The sequence below is a fragment of the Trichogramma pretiosum genome, unplaced genomic scaffold (genome assembly GCF_000599845.2).
Source record: "Trichogramma pretiosum strain Unisexual culture from Peru unplaced genomic scaffold, Tpre_2.0 scaffold6, whole genome shotgun sequence".
NCBI classification, from domain to species: Eukaryota; Metazoa; Arthropoda; class Insecta; order Hymenoptera; family Trichogrammatidae; genus Trichogramma; species Trichogramma pretiosum.
Genome location: NW_019641678.1, coordinates 1092635 through 1113180, shown reverse-complemented (window position 1 = coordinate 1113180; position 20546 = coordinate 1092635). Strand labels below are relative to the sequence as shown.

Genomic DNA, 20546 nt, shown 5'->3' with positions numbered 1-20546 from the left:
CCATGTGATGTTTATTAAAGACATAAATGATCGCGTTTCGCCTCTATCGAGGTATACATCAATCGTGATAATGTTTTTTCGTAATGCTCATTCGTTAATACGTGAATTAAATTGACGAAACAAAAAAGGTTTCAAGTGTCAAAAAAAAAGGATAAATGATTTCGCACGAGTACAGTGATACAAGTGTTAATGAAAAAAAAAAACTACTATACCAAACAGCATACATACCACCCGTACGTACATACTACATAATTCTGTATTTTAAGTAGCTCATATTGTATTAGCTAAATTGTGCCAGCCAAAGATAGAGTCAGTGTATATCGTTTTGATCGTTAAAATTTGTTTTTCGATTGCAAAGAGTGACATACGCTAACACAGAAAGAAGCATTTAGCCTTATCCGATTGATACATTTTTCTCCTGAAAAGACAACAAAAGTCATTGACAATTAAATAGCAATATTTTGTACAAAGCAAACGAGAGTCGCTCTTTTTTTAGTGCCATAACTATGTATTAAATACGTAAATGGAAAAAACAAAAGCTAAAGCTCATCATTACTTCTTTCTTTTCGTTCGAAATTTTTAGACATTACGAGCGAACTACTACAAAGTATGATGAATTCAATTCACTTTAGTAAACAATGTATCTCCCAAGTACTGCCATTAGCATTAAACAAAAAAATTACCTCAATCGCAAAAAAAGAGTGAATGAAAATTAATTAAATATTTAACGAATGTAAACGAACGAGTGCGGGTTATGTGACAAATCCTCCCCTCCTTCCCTCGATTTATTTGATATTGTGTAAAAAAAAAATAATAACATAACAAATACTGTATAACGACGAGTGTAATCGCAGCGAGCCGATCGTTACGTCACGACTGATATTTCTGCGCGCCGGAAGAAAGAGCTTAGTGGCGCGAGCGAAAAACGACACGATCGTGGTGTCGGGTATCACGGATTCGCGCGAATGCGATTGTGATTGTGCGACGAAAAAAAAAATTATATAAATAATATATTATAAATGTGTGTGTGCGTGTACGGCACGGTGTGAAACGTGATAAATGTATAGCGCATCATTTCAATCCAGAATTTATAATTTTACTATCGTTTACGATTTCTGAAAATCGTTTCGTTATAAAATCGTTGCTATCGGGCAAATTTTTTGTATAAAGTATGCGAGAGTTGAAAAAAAATATAGCGTGCACACTCATTGAAACAAACAAAAAAAATAACCCAAAGTAAATACAAAAGTACGATTATAAAATTAGTAATATTAAAACTCTTATAACACGAGAGAATATGTGCTCAACCACGTTTTTCTAGTCCAGCGTTACCAATGATATTATTATGTATTATCTAATGTATATTTTTATGCATTACGTGCGTGATCTGATCGATCTTATAATATTAATTGCATGATGCGAACGATGTGTTTCATTGCGACACGTGTTTATTACACATGCGCTCGTATTATTTGTTTTTTGTTTTTGTAAATTTTAAGTGACAAACAATTAAACAGCAACAAAGTTAATAATCATTATAAACGATGTATCCGATGTATCCCCCCTCGAATTTTTCGTGATAATCTGAACTTAATACTTTTAATGAATACAAGAACAAACGGAAAGAAAAAAAATTACTTATAATATAAACGACATGAATAATGTAACGATGACAATTGTAAGAAAATAATGAGAAAAAAAATTGAATAAATATTACTCGACGACGCGAGCGTGTTGTTGGTAGGTTTAACACACGAAGCTAATCTATTAACTTACGGCAATTCTGTCGTACAGGAAAAATTTGCTCTCTGTGCTTTTCCGCATCGACTCATGCAAAACCGAGCGAGATCGAGATTATTTGTGATTACACGCAAAACAAATAAATTAATAAACGACGACACGATATGATATAAACGACGAAGAAAAAAAACACAATAAAAAAAAGGTCAATGTTGATTTGTTTAAATAAATATAAGTTTGAAAATCTAATCAGGTGTTTTGAATTTTTCATCATCCTTTCCCTTTAAAGTTTCAGCTGGATCGAGTTTTTGACACTTGGCACGATTGACGCAACTGTTTTACCGATCGAAACGTAAACAGTTTACTCGCGGGACACGTATGTTGTCTGCAAGTTTTATAGCTGCTCCGATATCAGCAGTTGAATTCGTCGTGTCAAAATGGCTGATCTAAATAAAGAGCTGAACGAGTATCTTTTGAGCAGTAAAAATGAAAAACAATACAAAATTAACATGCCGGCTATGTCCCTGTCAAAGCCCAACATCGGAAAATGGTTTGGCCGGAGTTCAGACGAAGAGAGACAAGAATCTGGCATTTTTCGTGCCCAAAAAGATTGCTGCAGTTTGGTTAGTCCTAAACAGTAGATAATTTAATTTTGTGATTAATTTAAAGATTAATTTATTGAAGCAGTAGGTCTTCTAAAATGTTGAAGAACAATTGCCATAACTTAATGTTTTATCTTTGTGTTATAGACGAGAATGCAAAGACTGACTGCTTTTGGACTGTGTTTTTTCATGGGTATCGTGTGCTTCACTTTTTCTGCTATTTATATTCCAGTATTAATCTTAAAAGCTAGGAAATTTGCTTTACTATACTCCATGGGAAGTTTATTCTTTTTAATGAGGTATGTGATAAATCTTGAATAGATAGTTCACATATTTTGATCCACTAATGATGTATTAATCATGTCACAGCTTTGCATTTTTGTGGGGACCCATGAGTTACTTGAAATCTTTATTTTCTGCTGAGAGAAGATTGTTTTCATTGGTGTACATAGCCACATTAACTGGAACTTTATATTTTGCTCTGCATTTGCAATCAACACCCTTAACTGTGTTGTGTGCTGTGTGCCAGTTGATTGCGATGTTGACTTTTCTAATTAGTGCTGTGCCTGGAGGAACCACTGGATTGATATTTTTTTCAAGAATGTGCAAGTCATCAGTTAGCACAACCTTGTCTGTTTAGTTATTAAATTAAATAACAATTATTGACAGGCAGATATTGTGAAATAATTTTGTAAATAGTGTAAACAATTTGTACAAAATATACAATGATTTTATTTATATGATTATTTAATATATACATTTATTTTACTTTAAATTTACTACATTTTTTCAAACACTTTTTAGTCCTATTTGGTCTGTTTTCATTTTTTTTTACTCTTTTAACTTTTAAAGGTTCATAACTAACAGAACTAGTTGTTTGATCGACAGATTGTGATGAATTGCCTATTTTTCTCTTCTGACCTATATTTTTTGAAACTTTACTTTTATCATTGTCTTTTTGAATAGTAAAATATCTATTGTCATTGCCTTTGCTTGTTTGGGTTTTTGAAGGTTCTTCTTCACTATCATTAGTATCAGAAAACTTGATATACTCCCCAAACTCTTTAACACATTTAGGCTTTGGTGCATCTGAATCATCTGACCATTGATCAAGGTCATCAGAACTAGAAAAGTCTTGACTATTAACTTTAGCGTGGAGATCATCAATAATTTGATCATAGTTTGGATTGTATATATACAGATAAGAAAATTCAGATGTATCAGGATCTGCTGATTTATCACTTCCACTACCACTTTCACTTTCACTTTCATATTTATAATCAAAAATAGATTTTTTGATTATATTAGATTCATTTTTATTTTCAATATTAGCAGCATTTAGTTTAAATACTTCTTTGCTTGACACTTTTTCATTTTTCAATTTTTTGTACATCTTTTGTACCACTGGAATAAATTCACTGAAGAGTTCATTCTGACTTTGGTTTTTCTGTAAAAAAAAAATTATTCATTAATATAACAACAAAAAGACTCAATAACTTTTGAAATTCATAGAAGTTACCTTGAAGGCCATTGCAGCACAAGCAAAACCTAATATATCATTTGTCACTTTTTTCAAAATTGGTGCCATAATAACTGGTATTGTTTGATTTTCACACATAATTACTAAATGTTGTATCATAAAGTAGTTGTCAATAGTGGAGTCTATAACAACACAACAACTTTCTTGTTTTTCTAATAATTTTGCAACTTCGTTGATACCAAAAACTACAGATTGTAAGGGTTTTTCTGTAGAATTTGATATGTCATCAATTTCCATTTCATTAGAGCTTTCTTCCTTCATTTCTTTCTTTTGAAGTTTACGTTTTTTAGATGAAGCTTTTTTAGAAACTTTTGAAAGTTTTAATTGAGGTAATAAACTGAAAATATTATGAAATTGTTAAAGTAATTTGTATGATACAATAAAAATATTAAACAATATTTAATGCAAACCTTTTGCAGAGAGTTTCGATTTCACTAATTTCTTGTTGGTCTTCCAATACCGGCCTACACATAATAAAAACGTTATATATTTGCACATAGAATAAACAACATCCATGAAATTTATCATTATATGTTGCGTGCTACTTACCAAAACTGTTCTGTCGGCTTGGCAAGTATATTTTTAAAACCAGCGGCCTTTTTTCCTGGCTTTTGTGTGCCATTTTTCTTCTGTTTTTGCAGCTTTTTTTGTTGGTTCAACGTGGACATCGTAAATTATTTGTTTCTTTCACTCGTGATCCTTTTACAAAATTTAGAGGTTACCGCACCCACTATTCAAACATGGAACTTTTTAATTACTTTCACTCAATCGAATGCGCATGCACCAAAGTGAAAAGAGCAACGATCATTGACACTATGTCTGAGCACAATTAATTGAAATATAAACAATTACACAATTGTCGCGTGCACACGTGGCTCGACAGGTGTAATCACACTTTACGAACTGTCAGTATGAGTGCAGTAGCAGCCGTAAGACTGAGCTGCAGCTACGTGATGAATTGGTACAGGGATTGTGAGTTTAGATTTGAGTCGTAAATGAAAAGTAGCATTCAGTGCCGACAGAGGTCGCTGCTTGCGCCTTTTCTAAGGCTCGGCCGCTCGACTGTCTGAAAGAAGAAAGCATATGGCAAAATCGCAGTAGTCCAGTTCCGTAGGTTGGCAACACTTGTAGCGGTTTCAATCGAAAAATGACGCAACGCAAGTCGATATTTTCAAAATAATGAGCTCGATCAACGAGACGAACGGTAAATATGTCACCTAATGACTTGCTTATTTGCATGCTACAATTTCGATAAGATCATCGTGTGAATCATGTTATCGCAAGAGATGGCATAGATAAACCTCATTTCGGTCATATATTACTCAATTATCGAGTTCAGTAGACATTGATTTTCTAATATAAATAACTTCCGTATGTACAAATATTTTCAAGCTGTAAACGTGCAGTCAAAGATCGCACTTATCTATCAACAGAAGGGCTGAGTGGAGGCAATCTGCGCGTGCTCTTTCCCTCTCTCTCTCTCAGCAGTCAGCATGCGCGCGTGCACTGCACCGCTATGTAGAGGGTCTAAGCTCAAATCGCAATCTCGCGTGCATTCGCAAGCCCGCAAATCCAAATCGTCGCGTCGGCTGCTAGTAGTACAATAGTAGCGGAAATAATATTGCAGCAGTTTGCGCAGTCTCCTCCTCGTGTCGTCGTCGGTGCAGCTGCTGAGTTAGGTGCTACTAGGTAAAAACATTTCATTTTATCGGCGATTACTCGGTCGTCAGCAGCTCGCTCGAAACGCGTACACGTCGCGGAAAGTCGCCTCTTTCTTTCATTATTACGTAGGAGACGGGATGTACTAATAAGCTCGCTGTCAGACGGAGGCAATCCCTCTTCTATAGATATACGTGGCTTATTCGGCAATGCTCTCTTGCGTTATTAATATACATACATACTCGTTGTTTTTAACGGGATCGCATAACCCAATTTCGGCTCTCGACGGGGATAGGAGCGTCGCTGTGCAGTCCGCCGCCCGAGGAATCCGCCGAGCTTTGACTACTTTCTCTTCGCGAATTGCGTACTACATACTCTGGCCAAGGCGGTACGCGTTATACACCTGTTTCCCCGATCCCTCTCCAGCGCGATATACTTACCATGTATATTTATATAGTAGGGAGTGTCTGTCAAGGTCGCTGACTCTCTTCTTCAATTCTTTCACGAAGTTTTCCAGGCGCGGAGGAGCACACTGGCCGGAGCCAGCATGCACACGCGCGTCAACCGCCACTACTTTACGGCGAGACAGCTCCGCGCAGTTAGTTCGCGTTATGTACAATCGTGAAATCCACATGTAGCTGTTGCTGCTGCGGTGCTCTCTCAGAAACGTTAATGTAACAGTTTGGCCAGTCTACTCTCTACGTCCGAGTCGAGCACATCTCTCTCTCTTTGGCGCGCACGGCGAATATTTACGCACAAACGCATGGTGTAGTAGTAGTAGCAAGGTATAGTCTGCTCGCGCGCCACGGTCGAAGCTCATAAATACGTGCTTTCTTACCTCTATACTTACTCGATCCATACTCTCTCTCTGCTGCAGCTCAGTTAATGTTGTTCATGCCGCTGCAGTGTTTTTGCGCTTTCTCAAGAGCCTCGTGCGTCCAGTGTGTATAGGATATATATGTACCTGTATACACCTGCGTGCATATACATCTATATATAGACAAAAATAAAAAGCGGCGCGCGTGCATTTAAAGCCCCGCGCGTTCGAATAGCTCGTAGCGATCGTTGCGGCGCGCGAAAAGTGAAACGCCGATATCGTTCCAGCTCTCCTTATAGGCGCCTTCAGAAGATTCTATTAGAGAAACGACGACGACGACGATCACGGCAAAGCTGCAATCATGGAAAAACGACGCGACGATAATTTGGAATTCGTGGTCAAGAATCTGTTCGCCGGTGGTACGTAACACAGCAATTATTATTTATTTACATGGTGCTGTCGACCAGGTCATCATCATAAATCGTGATTATTGCGCCATAAACCTTCGTTATTGCGTCTTAAGTGCCTTTGCCTGTAATAATGTATTAGATACCGAGATGACGAGATCGAGAGGGTAAATAATAAAGTGTGTGTCTGGCTTATTATCGTTTTCCCGACGCCTTTCTCGCCTTACATCTCTGGCATATAATACACCTACGGAGTGCGAGAAGTCGCACGTGGATTACACGCGCGGACGACCTTGCATTTTTGTCTACGAGCGCGTGAGCGCGTTCCGCGATTAAAGAGAGAAAGATGTTGTAACGGTGTGCACTTAATCGCCTGGTATCTGTGCTAATAACGATGCAGCTGTGTGTAAGATCGTGTGTACGTCGCACAGCTTGCACAACTTTCTCTCTTCTTGACGTATATTCGAGCACGCACACACATACACACATACACAATCATATAATTTTGCCGCAGGTATCGCTGGTATGTGCTCCAAGACCGCCGTCGCACCACTGGACAGAATAAAGATTCTCCTGCAGGCTCATAACAATCATTACAAGCACTTAGGTGAGAGGTGTTTACATCGTCTTTTTTTATTATTGTTATTATTATTATTAAGATGTATTTTTACGGGTGCGCGAGCGCGCATTTAAAAACCTGCTTCTAACTGCAGCTACTGTTGTTGCTTTCTCTTTGAAACTTTGCACAATATATGTGTGCCTGATGCTTAAACATGTGTGTGGTCTCATTCATAGGTGTGTTTTCTGGACTCAAAGAGATCATTCGACATGAGAAATTCTTTGCACTGTACAAGGGTAATTTTGCTCAAATGATCAGGATATTTCCTTATGCTGCAACACAATTTACATCATTTGAATTTTATAAAACGGTGATTAATTCATTCTGCTCACTTTCACATATCGAATAACTTTCTACATTATTGAAATTTTATTCCTCAGTTTTTCGCAAGAATACCAATTCTTCAGAGTACTTCCCACTTGGATAAGTTTGCTGCAGGCGCTTGTGCAGGCGTAACATCTGTTGCTCTCACTTATCCTTTAGACATGATAAGAGCAAGATTAGCTTTTCAAGTAACTGGCCAACATGTTTACTCAGGAATCACTCATACAGCCATCTGCATTTTCAAAGAAGTAAGTCTCATTACATTGAAGCATTGTTACTTTATCTATGAGAACAATCTGATGTAATTATATTATACTTATTTTTCTATGATCATTATCTTAGGAAGGTGGCCTTAGAGCCCTGTATAGAGGATTCATACCAACTGTGTGCGGTATGATACCTTATGCTGGATTCTCTTTCTACACATTTGAGCAATTGAAATACTTCTGTATGAAATTTTTCCCTACCATTTTATGCAAAGAATGTGAAAAAAATACAGGTAATATATAAAAAATATTATCTATCAAACACATATCATGAAAAAATTTTATTCACATAGGGGGACTTGTATTGACCATTCCCGGTAAATTATTATGTGGTGGTATTGCTGGAGCCATTGCACAAAGTTTTTCATATCCATTTGATGTTACCAGAAGACGTATGCAACTTGCATTGATGCACTCAGATACACATAAATTCAGGTATGTGTCATTAACTGATTTCATTTTTACTGACATTCACAATTTGACTAAACTGCTAAATATTTTAGTGCTGGTATGTTGTCAACTCTTAAGCTAATATACAATGAAAATGGAATTATGAAAGGATTATACCGTGGAATGAGCATAAATTACTTGAGAGCTGTTCCAATGGTTGCTGTAAGCTTTTCGACTTATGAAGTAATGAAACAAATGTTAGCGCTTGATACAGGAATGAAAATATGAAAGTATTCCGTACAACTTTTCTTATTAATAGACAAATTAATTTTTTATAAAAAATCAAATCACCAAAACACAATGAAAGTCAATCAACTCAAATGCTAATATTTTGTTAATTAGCGTACTATTTAGTTTTAAAAAAAACTGACTTAAGAAAGACACTTCTAATGTCGCTATTTCGCATTAGATTTAGTCAATTAATAGTTGTCTAAGCTAAGAAAGAAAACTTGTAAATTTTACATGACATTTAAGTATTTTTGTAAATAATGAAAAAAGCAAGTTAACCGCATGTACAAACGTTTTGTAAGAACGAGCACGTTTTGTTTTTTAAATATTTTAAATAATATTTTTATAATTATAGTTTACACAAAGAATATTACTGTTGAAAAAACTATAAATTAAGAGAGAGAAAAAAAAACATACGTATATATATGTGCAAATCGATGAACGAAAGAATTTCTAATAAAGATAAAAGTTTTGTCATTCAAAGCAACCACATTGTAAGTGTACATATTTTAACAATGACGATGACAGGAGTTGATATAATCAACGAAAAGTCCAAGGTCACGTTTACTTTTTTACATGAATCTTTTATTGTAATTTCTTTTTACCTTCTGATAAAACTCATATCAGACGGCACATTCGATTTTTTTTTAATCAAAAAAGAGAATCCAAATGCACAGCGCAGTGATGGATCAACACTCGCGCTTATTACAATATATAATTTTGGTATAATTAAAACGACCTCTCTGTCTCTCTTATGCGGACAATCGCACGGTAGACACACTCACAAATAGCGCGCGATCATAAACATATGCTCATCATCATTATCATTCAATCGTTCACTCTCAAACGGCGCAAATTGCATTCACCATCGTTTATGGGGGGTATAATACTCTTAATAATAATAATTGATACCGACGACGACATTTTTTTTTTAATAATAAATACGAGCCAGCGTAGAACTTGTTCAACGATTCTCTTTTTCTTTTCTTTTTTTTTCTTTTTTTTTTATCAACTCGCATCAGTGATAAAATTATAGAATATAAAAAGGACAAAGCTCAAATTAAACAAAGGCCCATTCGGCGTGCGGTTTGCAATGGTAATAACAAAATTCAGCCTCGCTGACTGTCTGCCTGCCTATAATGTGCGCGCACACGTGTGTGCAGCGCGCGACATATGCTGCATGGGCTGTTGTCGCACACAATGCTATAGGCATAAAATAGAGAAACAACTGTTAAAGAGAGTGAGAGAGAGAAAAGCTGCATTTAGACACGCTCGCTTGACCATTCGCAGAGCCGCGCGCAGTTCATATTATATTCTAGGAACGGCCAACTCTCTCTAGTTTTTCCTTTTTTTCGCGACAAAAAAATCTCGACATTCTTCGTATTACAACGCGTGCTTGGGCTTTTATACATATTACGCTCGTCCGTCGCGTACATTATGCATATTCCATCGTCACATATTTGCGCGCGCGTACAGTATATGTATAAGATAGGCGCGCGTGCGAGCACGTGAAAAGGTTTTCATTTAAATTTCGTAATAACTCGGTATATACGTTTTAACGTGCGCGTATAATATATATAATATATAATACCTAAGCGAGTCTCGAGAGCGCGTCGTCGTTCATTCATATTTCTGTTAGTAATGCGTGTGTCTGTGTGTATACATATACACGTTATATACCTATATTATAATATTACAAGCCTTTCATTCACACGTGTGCACTGTAGTAAAGAGTGAGAGAAACAGGCCTCTTTCTCCATACGTCGCATACAGAGCTTAGCTTATAACAATATTTGACTTCCGCCGGTTCTCTTTTTTTTCAGTTAGGAAATATTTCTACGCTTGTGTCACTTGCCGATTTCTTCTTCGCCTTTTTTTCCCCCGCTACTTTTTTGTTCATTATCATAATGTAATATTGGTCGCTCGCGAAGTAGACGTGTTCCGTGTTATACAATATTGAATTTTTCAAATGTTTCATCTCTTATTGTCGAAAGGATGGACGCATAAAAATCTTGATTCCGCAATAAAAAGATGTATCCTCTACGTATTTTTTCTTTTTGTGTAAAATAATGAGTGCACGTGCGTACGGTGTCTAATTCTCAGGAGTATGTTTTAACAAATCACACAAAGTTTTCCTCCCTGTTTGGAGCTCACGTATAATGCGCCCAGACAGATATACTAATATTTATCTTAACGTGAAAATTTTGCTTTTTATAAAAAAAGGTACAGACAACACACGAGTAGGTATACTTTTTTTTCTCTAAAGCTTATCACTTTTAATCTTCGAGTCGTGCAACTTTATGTCCTTGTTGATCCTATTTTAATATATTTTATATATCTCTGTAAATATATAGATTCCACATTCATCAGTCACGTCGACCAACGCTCGATAGTTTTTTATGATATAGTTATAGCATTACGGCATACAAGTTATTCATATATTTTTATGGGATAATAATATTGGATGTGCAAACGAGGAAAAAATTTCGCCGAATTTTTAAGATGAAATATTTCAGTGCTTTCTCTCAAATTCTCTCTGACGCGAATTCGACAGTTTTTTTTATTTTTTGCATTGCCCCATGTATCCTTCCTGGCATTCTCGCAATGTACACTCAAATATACTCAACGCATACACATATCGCACACTTGACTCGTTCGGGACGACTTTCACTCCTTTTTTTTTACTCTCTACTTTATAAATCTCGTGCGCTTCTTTCATCGTCGAATCAAACGTGAATGTATCTGTATTATTTGATGCACGTGCAAATCTGATGCGTATACTCAATTACTTTTTCTATCGCTACACGTGTCATTATTTATGTATTCATTTTTATTTTTTAATAAAAAAAGTATGACGTGATTTATGTCCAACAAATACACAAGTTAGCTATACACACTCTTCACTATATGTATTAAAATTTTGCCTTTCGAATTAATTATTTGTGCCACTTGTTGCACTACCAACAAATGATACTGATTTTCCATATTAAAACGATCCTTTTTAGCTCGTTCAATCAATCGAATCTATGGATCTTTGTATAGAACCAAAATGCATTTTCTGCATAATATAACTTCCAGAGGAATAGCCACCACATCCATGCCCTATTTATACTCTTGTTTTTAACTCTATTTTCAGTATAAATGTACAAGCGGTTGTTCATAAAGGTAAGTTAAAAAATTCGAAATAATCGAGGAAGTTCCATGTATAATTCTTGTATATGCTTCTGAAAAAGGACGATACAGGAAAAAGGATATATCGAGATTAAAGTTCATCTTACACGAGATGTGTATATTACATAGTTGAATATTCACCGATTCACAGTCTTGAAAAATTCCTATTAATAGGTGAAGTAAACTACAGTTTTGTTTTTTCTAGACAACTAATTGTTTATTTTCCTCTCACGCTCACTTTTAATCTGGGCACTTGATTTGAATTTATCTTATTTATTTTATTTATTTTTTCAAAGATAACGAGTGCACATATGGAGCGCCGTGTTCTTGATTAATACGCTCGGTTTTTAACCAATATCGATATTTACAACATAAGATTTTTTTTTAATTCTGCAAAATTGTTGCTTTTATTCTTCCTTTTTGGATTCGTAAGATATTTCTCACGCATAAAATAAAATAGGTTATAAATGTCATCACATCAAATGTACAATTCAACAAGTGAAATTGATGAGACAAAAAAAGTGTTCGAGTTGGCTTGAATTACAATAGTTTTTATTTTGTATTTTTTTTTCTTATTCATCAAAGCGTTCATTCTTTTAACCTAATGTTCTTTTTACGTAGTAAAAAGTTTAACGAAATTACCGCGAACAATTTCAACTTTCATATACTATAATTGCCATTCCAAGCATCAGAAGTTTTACATAAGGATATACTTAAAAATCAATTAACGAGGGATTGATGCAAAAGTGTCACGACGCGTCCTAGTCCTCATGTACCGTTTTCGGCATTATTTCATAATATTTATAGCTATATATATATTCAAGGTCTTAAAAAGATAAAAAGTTACAAATTTTCTTCTAAAGCATCGTTTTGATCCACTCATTGAATAATTCGCAGCGCATTAAAAATCAATGTAACACAACATGAGACAGATAAAGTAAATGCCAAAGGTGCGTATAGATACATTAAAAAAGCTTTTTTCTTAAGTAAGTAGAAAACGTTATTTTCCCTTCCTTTATTTATCACTTTTTAAAAGAGGAAGAGACATGAAAGTATAAAACAGTAATTTTCGAATAAATCGATCAGACAATATATCGCCATTTATCTCATTGTATAAAGGTTCTGTTTGATTAGAGAAACGTGTGGTCCACTGTGGCTCCGATTTTCATGTAAAAAAATTTGTCTTAGGTTTCAGTGGATTAATCCACAGTATTACATTTATGCTCTAAGAACACTGTGTTTGACAACCGTGAAAAACAAACTATAATGAGTACACGATGATATATTTTTACTGATGTACGCCAACAAGGGAGTATTGGTGTACTGTGGGATGAAAGTCACTGTTGCATCAACCCTGCATTTTTACGTAAGCTATCTATGCCCTTTCATAAAAAACATTCATCACTTGTCGCTCCATTCACCCCAATTCAAAACACGAGATAATATTTTTCATTTAAATACAGCTATTTTCATATTGGTACATAATTAGTAACCGTCAACGACAGTGATCATCTTGCAGTACAGTTAGGAGAAAAGACGCGTATGTATGTATATATCTTTATCCCTAGCCTTATCTCGTTCTTTCTTTCTCTCACTTCTTCTCCACAGCAAACCATTCCGCAAATCACTCAACAACTTAACATTCATTCAGGAGTTTAAAGAACATTACCACTAACGCTTTTAGCCATTCACAATAACGATGTTACAATTCAAAAATGTCCATGATAGTTTTCATCAATAAAAATACAAGCATACAATGAAAATCGTCAAACTCAATGCTTTTAGGTGAATTTTTTACTCTCAGTACTGTGTACATTATTATTGATTTTCCTTCAATTTTTTGTTTGTTTCTTATGTATACAAGTGTTGTTGAAACTACGTGTATGGTGTATATAAACGCGCAAACACGCGAGCGCGCAATTAGTCTCACTAGGAGACACCATAACGCGAGCCATTATATAATACTTGATACTATATATGGCGTGCAAGGGTAGCTCGGGTCCTTACACTTATACCGATGTTCTAATATAGGTTATGTTTTTGTGGCATTTGTATTAAGCCACCTTCATTCCAATCCCCTACCTTAACTACTCCCATTTCGATTAAAAAATCTTACAGGAAGTAATCTGGTGTTCGCCTGGTGACATGTGGTTCACCACGTCGAGGTGCTGGATCGAATTGAAGGCTGTAAATAAAAAAAACGTTATAGAACATTTCAAAAAAGTAAAAATAATAATAATTAAAAGTATTCTTACAATGAATATTTAAGGGCATCATCAAGCTCCATAATTGCAGCTTGATTACCACAGCGATAACAATAATTGGGCGCAGAGAATATAGTTACAACGTTACGATCGTGACACCTGTAAAATAAAAATTCAATTATCAGTACAACTTTTCATTTTACACAATAAATGTATAGATTACCGAAATAAATTTAACAATAGAATATTGAAAACACATAATATATATCTACTAATAAAAAAAAACAAGCTTTGTGCTGATTTGAAGAATATTTTTACAAAAGCTTTGCAAATATGAGTTTAATAGTTTTACAAAACTCATAATAAGAATTTTTTACATAAACACAAAGTTCAGTATTAAAAAATTAAAAAGTAAAGTCTTACCAATTGTATCCCTCCATAACCAACTGATGAGCTCTTGATACTAGCGTTAAACCATTTGAGTGGTTGAAAGTTTCTGATATATCTTGACCAAAAGTATAACCAGCACCTCTAGGAGAAATGCCCCAACCGCCCCTGTCATCTGGATCTGACCATAACAAGTCACACATGGGTCCCTAGAAATTATATAACAAAATATTATTCAAGTGAATTTTTTCAATAAACCCAAGTAAAACAAATATATGTTTATAAATTTACCTCATGTGGTACTTCTTGCAAACGATCTAATGCACGAATATGATCTAATGTATCAATAGACGGAGAAAGACCACCATGCAAACAGAAAATTTGACCATCGACAAGAGCTGTCAAGGGGAGATAATCAAACAAATCTGTAAAAAACTTCCACACATTGGCGTTGCCATATTTTCGAAGACATTCGTCATAAAATCCATAAACTTGTGTGATTTGTCTTGATTCGTGATTACCTCTCAAAATAGTTATTCTTTCTCTGTACCTCACCTACAATAAAAAAATTAAACGAAAATGGATTAATATTAAAGTAAAACCATTAATGAACTTTTCATGAGAATTTGTTTTTACTCACTTTTAGTGCAACTAGAAGAGTGACAGTCTCAACAGAATAGTAACCACGATCAACGTAGTCTCCCATAAACAGATAATTTGTATCTGGAGATTTACCACCTATCCGGAAGAGTTCCATGAGATCATGGAACTGTCCATGAACGTCTCCACAAACTGTGACAGGACATTTTACTTCCTGTACATTGGACTCCTTTGCTAAAATTTCTTTTGCCTATAAAACACAAAATCATGTGCATTAATAAATCTGTGAGTTTACATGAGTCAATGCAAATTAAAAAGCAAACAGTCAAGTAAATAAAGTCATAGATAAGATTAATTTTAGTAAATTTAATCTTGGCAAAAGAGATGTACATTCTCAGCATGCCTGAATGAGTCATTTTTATAACTAGAGAATTTCATAGTACATAGCAAGAATATACAAGTATTTCATTATCATGTGTAGAGAGCTATGTAGTATGTACATGCACATTCATAGACGACGAAGAGTTGCACGAGTTTCCTGACTCACTTGCGCAGACTTATTAAAGTCAAGCGTCAAATGAACTGGAACGAAGATATTCTATTTCTATAAACCGAAACTCTTGCAGAATCTTCGCGTATGCGTGTATATGTTTGTGTTCAAGTGGAAGTGCATGATCACTTTTGTACATGTGCGAATAGACGAGAGCTTGTCAACGTGTTTGATCGACAAATTGAATCGATTGTAGCGATTATTGGCCTTTCTGAACTCGGCTACTTTAGAATGACGAAAAACATGTGACGCGCCTGTCTACGCGTAGGAAGAGAGAAAAAGAGAGAGAGAGAGAGAGAAACACGCGACGATATAGTCATGGGTGGAGTAATAATGCACGCACCCAAGCGCTACTTGACTTCTAAATAAGTCCACAAGGAAACGATACGTACTATCAAAAAGTATGAACGGAGCAATGGCGAGGAATTCGGGCATATAAATAATAAAAATAATTGAATTAATTAATAAATATGCGAGCGCCTGCTATTGCGAGGCGGCACATTCACCTGTTGCAAGGCAGTTTAATCAACAACAATTCGTGCCGAGGTTTCTCTCTTTCATTATCGATAAACAACATCTTATCGAGTAGACATGTTATATACATTATTTACGTATTATCGTGGCATCGCGAGGCGCTACATTACGTACACACAAGCTCGACGATTCTACTATTCTCATATCTTTCTCTCTCTCTCTTCCTCTAACAAGTATCGCGCTTTCGTGGCTCTATCATAAGTACACTTGAATAATATGTGCTGCTGTTCGCGCGCACGTTGCACGTTATTCGCAATACGAGTCGAAATTGCACGAGAGTGTAAGCATGTGTGAGTGTGTTTGCGATGCGATGCGAGCAGTGTACGAGCATATAATATTCGAGGCTATTCTTTTTTGCCCGAATCACGTTGAGTGTCAATTTTTTCATATATCGCACGCAGGTATATTAGCATCGCGGAAGGTGAGCTCGTGGCTACGACGACGACGAAGCGAGATGCTCGAGACACACACGTACGGTTGAGTATATCGGGATAGAGAAGGAAACAAAATAGGAAGGGGACATCGAGAAAAGGGGGAGGGAGGACGTCGTACACACGGACGACGTCACGCGCGTGTGTGTACATATACAATACGTGTGTACGCGCGCGTACATGTATGAGCTGATACGCGAGACACTAGGTGCCATATATACAACAATATAATCAACAAAATATGTGCGCGACGGTGGCATCAATGACGCTGGTAATTCGGCCGATGACTATTACGGTTTCGCATGCTCGTGTACGCGCGCGCGGCTAGCGAAAAAAAGGGGGCGAGATCCACCCGTATTTTGGTCTCAAATTTTTTTTTGTCGGTCGTCGTCTCGACTCCAATTCTCCGCAACGTTTGCGCGCTGCTCTCGCTCTCTTTATGTCTATGCGCGGCCGACATATACCTATGATGTGTACAATAGACAAGAGAGCAAAAGAGCCCCAGAGAGCTGCGAAAAACGTTGGCGTGCATGATTCGTGCGTAAAGCAAGTGTATGCTATATTTTGCTTTTATATACGAATGGACTACTATTACGGAGTCGAGAACCGAGAGAACGAAAACGGCTGTACACACGCACACACGTATGGGCGATATTCTGCGGCAGCGCGCGACAGCGGCGTCGGCGGCGACGACGACGACGACGACGACGACGACGACGCGTACATTTGGTATGTATGTGTGTACGCGGTGGCTGCTGCTCTGTATATGATTTTGTGTATACATGTGTATGTGTGTGTGAGTATCGGCGAGAGAGGAGAGTCAGCTCGGCGAGAGAGTTGCGCGCACTGGATGTCTATGTATGTGTTCATGCATGAATGTGTATACGAGGCGTGCGAAATATGTGTGCGTGCACGATAGAGCGAGACAGAGCTAATGGGCTAGGCCACGGGTGCGAAGGAGACGTAGACGACCGGCTAGCGAAAAAGTCGTCGGATTCACCGAATCGATGACGGCGGTGACGACGACGACGAAGCAAAGTTGATGTATATTAGGCTCGCTAAGAGCGAAACAGAGATAGAGATTGAATGAGAGGAAAAACGGAGCGCGAGGAGTTGAGGTATCAGCCTGTAATGTATGCTAATTAAAGGAGATAGACGGCTGCTTTTGAGGCTTACCTTGTCGCAAAGAGTCTTGACCTGGCTCTCGGTCAGTTGCTTGCAGTCGTTCAACTGTTCGATCCACTGGTCGAGCTCCTTCAAGGACGCCTTTTCCTCCATGTTATTACGTTGCCTTGTTGTTGCGTCTTGTCTACGTGTGTGTTATGTATATATATGAAAATATATACACGTCGTCGGCGTTGTTGCTCTTCTCTAGGGAAAAAGCCACCTCTTTCTTCTCTTCTTCCTTCTTTATATACTTCACACGCACACTTTAACACACAAGAACAGCGACGACGACGACAACGACGACGGCGACTCGATTCGCACGAAAATGAGGTTATATATAGGCGAGATAGTCGCTTTGCAGTATATGTAAGTAGATGGATACAATATAACGCGCGGATGAGCTAACGAGCGGAGCAAAAGAGATCGTTCGCTACTGCTGCTGCTGCTGCTGCTTGCGTCGGTCGAGGTGCACACTCACAAATTATTTAGACACGACGACGTTGACTCAATGCTGATGATGATAAACACGATTCAACACACGGGCCACACCAAACCAACCGAGTCTCTCGAGAACTGCGCGAGGCAAGCGCGAGAGCGAGAGAGAGAGAGAGAGAAAAAAAGAAGAAAACTGAGTAGCAACAAAAAAACTCGGCGCAACGGCTCTCTCTCGCACGCACACACACGAGGGCTTTCTCAACGTACAACAATTCGTGGTTCTCTTCTCTTTAAATAAAAAAACTATTGCAGTTTCCTTGTTATTTATACACGGGGGGCCGACTGCGGCTGCTGGATGTATCTCGCTGTTATGCGCGCGTGTGTGTATGTGTATGTGTATGTATGTATATATAGGCAGATATATATGAAGTATGTATATGTTATAATACGAGTCGGGTAAAGACACGCCAGCACATTCGCGCTGCAGAGTGGTGTGTACGTAAGCGTAAAAGCTAAGCTCTGCTTCTGCCTCTGTCTGCCTCGACGGGAAGCAATAGCCAACTGCCTGCTTCGGCTGGCTGCTGCTGCTGCTGCCGGCGGCGCTCGATGAACGTCCTCACTTATAAAGCGCTGCCTGCTATTTCTTGCTTGTTATTATGATTATGTTCGTCAGTTTTGCGCGACGTTATATAGGGAGTATGTTATAGGTACTAGACGCACACTCACGCACACAGACTGACTGACTCTATACGAGAGTGGCGATCGCGCGGCGGTGGCGGCACTGTTCTATACCATACATAAAATGTATACCGTGTTTCGGGCCGCAAGAAGCACGCAGCCGAGTTAGCGCAGCACTAGTTTATAATAGAGAGCTGCAAGTTGCAACGCCGATGTCAGAGGAGTGCTGTGTGCACACAAGTACTGTACTGCACTCTATACAGCGCACTGCCAAACGGCACATGGGTTCATCATCTCTCTCCCTTTTGGTCCTGCGCCGCTGCTCCGTTAATAAACGCATACACTAGTCATTAAATCTCAGTCGACGGAGTTCCTCTCTCTCTCTCTCTATCTAGCGCACCTATACTCGCGTGTCTGTGTGTTCATACGTCTAGTCTCGCGTCGGATATAGGTGTTTTTAAAATAGAAAATCACCAAGAGTCGAGCTTGCTCGTTACATGCATAAGAGAACGACTATATATCGCTCCTCGGCTTAAAACGGAGTTATACAGTTATATATGTATCTTATGCGCTGCGTGGTGTGCGTTATAATAGGCGCAGTCAACGCTCGTATGAAATCGCGTTTTATTGTAGGTAATGCGTCGATCGCGTCGAGTGCCGTTCCAAATACTTGCTCCTTATACGTTACATGTATTTACACTCTGTTTTCCCCCGACTCTCGGATCCGCGTATAGGTACATGTTATTGCTAATGTAGTGGCCTCACTGACTGCGGGGTGTGCGCGCGCGCGCGCGCGAGACGAAGCACACGAGGAGAAGAGAGAAAGACAATGTGCGAAGTGTGCAGCACACACTCACAAAATGGCCGAAAGATTCGCGCATTCGTTCGACGACTCGTTGACTGTCGCGTCGAGCTCCGACGACACTACTGCGACAATACAATAGGCATATCGCGAGTTTCTCACCCAATATCCATGTAGCGCGGCTCTTTGGATGACGCGGGGTAACTCGCGGCTGCGATGTGCGGTGCGCAAAAAGTCGCACACTATTACACGATGCTCGTCCGTGTCTTATAGAGTGTGCATAAATACGCGCGCGTTAGAGGCGCTGCGGACTCGGGTGGCTCGTACCTACAGCCAAAGAAGATAGACACGTATAGAAGCACAGAACTATAGGCGCGATTGAGGCTGGCTCATATGGTACCAAAACCAACTTCAAGGGGGCGCGGCGAGCAACCTAAGCCTGTAATGTATAACCAACATTTAGTCCCTTAGTTACCAAAGTCTTCGTGGTCGAGTGGTCAAGCGCTCGGCTTCGTCTTTTGCGTCGAGCGGTCGGGCCTTGGTTCAATCCCAGGCCGCAGATATTTTTTTTTACATTTTTTTCTCAAATTACAAAGAATAAAGTAAGGATTTCGTTTTTAGCTCATATTGGTCGTAAAATTAAAATTGCATTGATAATCAAACGTTTTTTTTCATGTTCTTTTTTCTACAAAAAAATAAAAAATCACATTTAATTCAAACGCAAATTAAATTAAATTAATGTATATTTAGACGCCTCGAAAAAAAATTTCGTGTCAATTTCGTTAAATGAAGTTTCTTTTTTATGAAAATATCTCGGACTCCAATTTTAAATGGACCGTATCGCTTGATTATTATTTTTCACATTTAAAAAAAACCCTTAATAAATAAATTTATCAGAGTATTTTTAATTTTATAAGCAATATTAGCTAGAAGCT

General features: G+C 37.7%; 4 protein-coding genes across 7 annotated transcripts; 2 read left to right on the top strand and 2 right to left on the bottom strand.

Annotated features, from left to right (window-relative positions):
* The first annotated feature begins 2073 nt into the window (after positions 1-2073).
* Positions 2074-3040, top strand: LOC106658247 (protein transport protein SFT2). The gene is made up of 3 exons (XM_014380109.2): positions 2074-2363; positions 2490-2641; positions 2712-3040. The coding sequence occupies exons 1-3, from the start codon at positions 2178-2180 to the stop codon at positions 2980-2982; spliced, it is 609 nt and encodes a 202-aa protein (XP_014235595.1). The 5' UTR covers positions 2074-2177; the 3' UTR covers positions 2983-3040.
* Positions 3041-3129: 89 nt separating this feature from the next.
* Positions 3130-5406, bottom strand: LOC106658230 (the record flags this gene model as incomplete). Its single annotated transcript, XM_014380087.2, has 4 exons — positions 4432-5406; positions 4293-4346; positions 3862-4219; positions 3130-3789 (listed from the first exon to the last, which is right to left on the bottom strand). Coding segments are annotated over exons 1-4 (1191 nt in total), but the record flags the coding sequence as incomplete, so codon positions are not given.
* Positions 5407-5497: 91 nt separating this feature from the next.
* Positions 5498-9142, top strand: LOC106658268 (graves disease carrier protein-like). Of its 4 annotated transcripts, none has more exons than XM_014380141.2 (8): positions 5498-5571; positions 6646-6777; positions 7280-7372; positions 7561-7694; positions 7765-7956; positions 8051-8207; positions 8268-8409; positions 8478-9142. In XM_014380141.2, the coding sequence occupies exons 2-8, from the start codon at positions 6720-6722 to the stop codon at positions 8650-8652; spliced, it is 951 nt and encodes a 316-aa protein (XP_014235627.1). In that variant the 5' UTR covers positions 5498-5571; positions 6646-6719; the 3' UTR covers positions 8653-9142. The 4 variants fall into 4 exon arrangements, with proteins under 4 accessions (XP_014235627.1, XP_014235626.1, XP_014235629.1 ...); XM_014380140.2 differs by having other exon boundaries at positions 6419-6777; XM_014380143.2 differs by lacking the exon at positions 5498-5571 and adding an exon at positions 5613-6326.
* A 492-nt stretch (positions 9143-9634) lies between these two features.
* LOC106658269 (serine/threonine-protein phosphatase 2A catalytic subunit alpha isoform) lies at positions 9635-18888 on the bottom strand. The gene is made up of 6 exons (XM_014380145.2): positions 17706-18888; positions 15055-15264; positions 14706-14969; positions 14451-14623; positions 14079-14186; positions 9635-14008 (listed from the first exon to the last, which is right to left on the bottom strand). The coding sequence occupies exons 1-6, from the start codon at positions 17805-17807 to the stop codon at positions 13936-13938; spliced, it is 930 nt and encodes a 309-aa protein (XP_014235631.1). The 5' UTR covers positions 17808-18888; the 3' UTR covers positions 9635-13935.
* Between the last annotated feature and the right edge of the window lie 1658 nt (positions 18889-20546).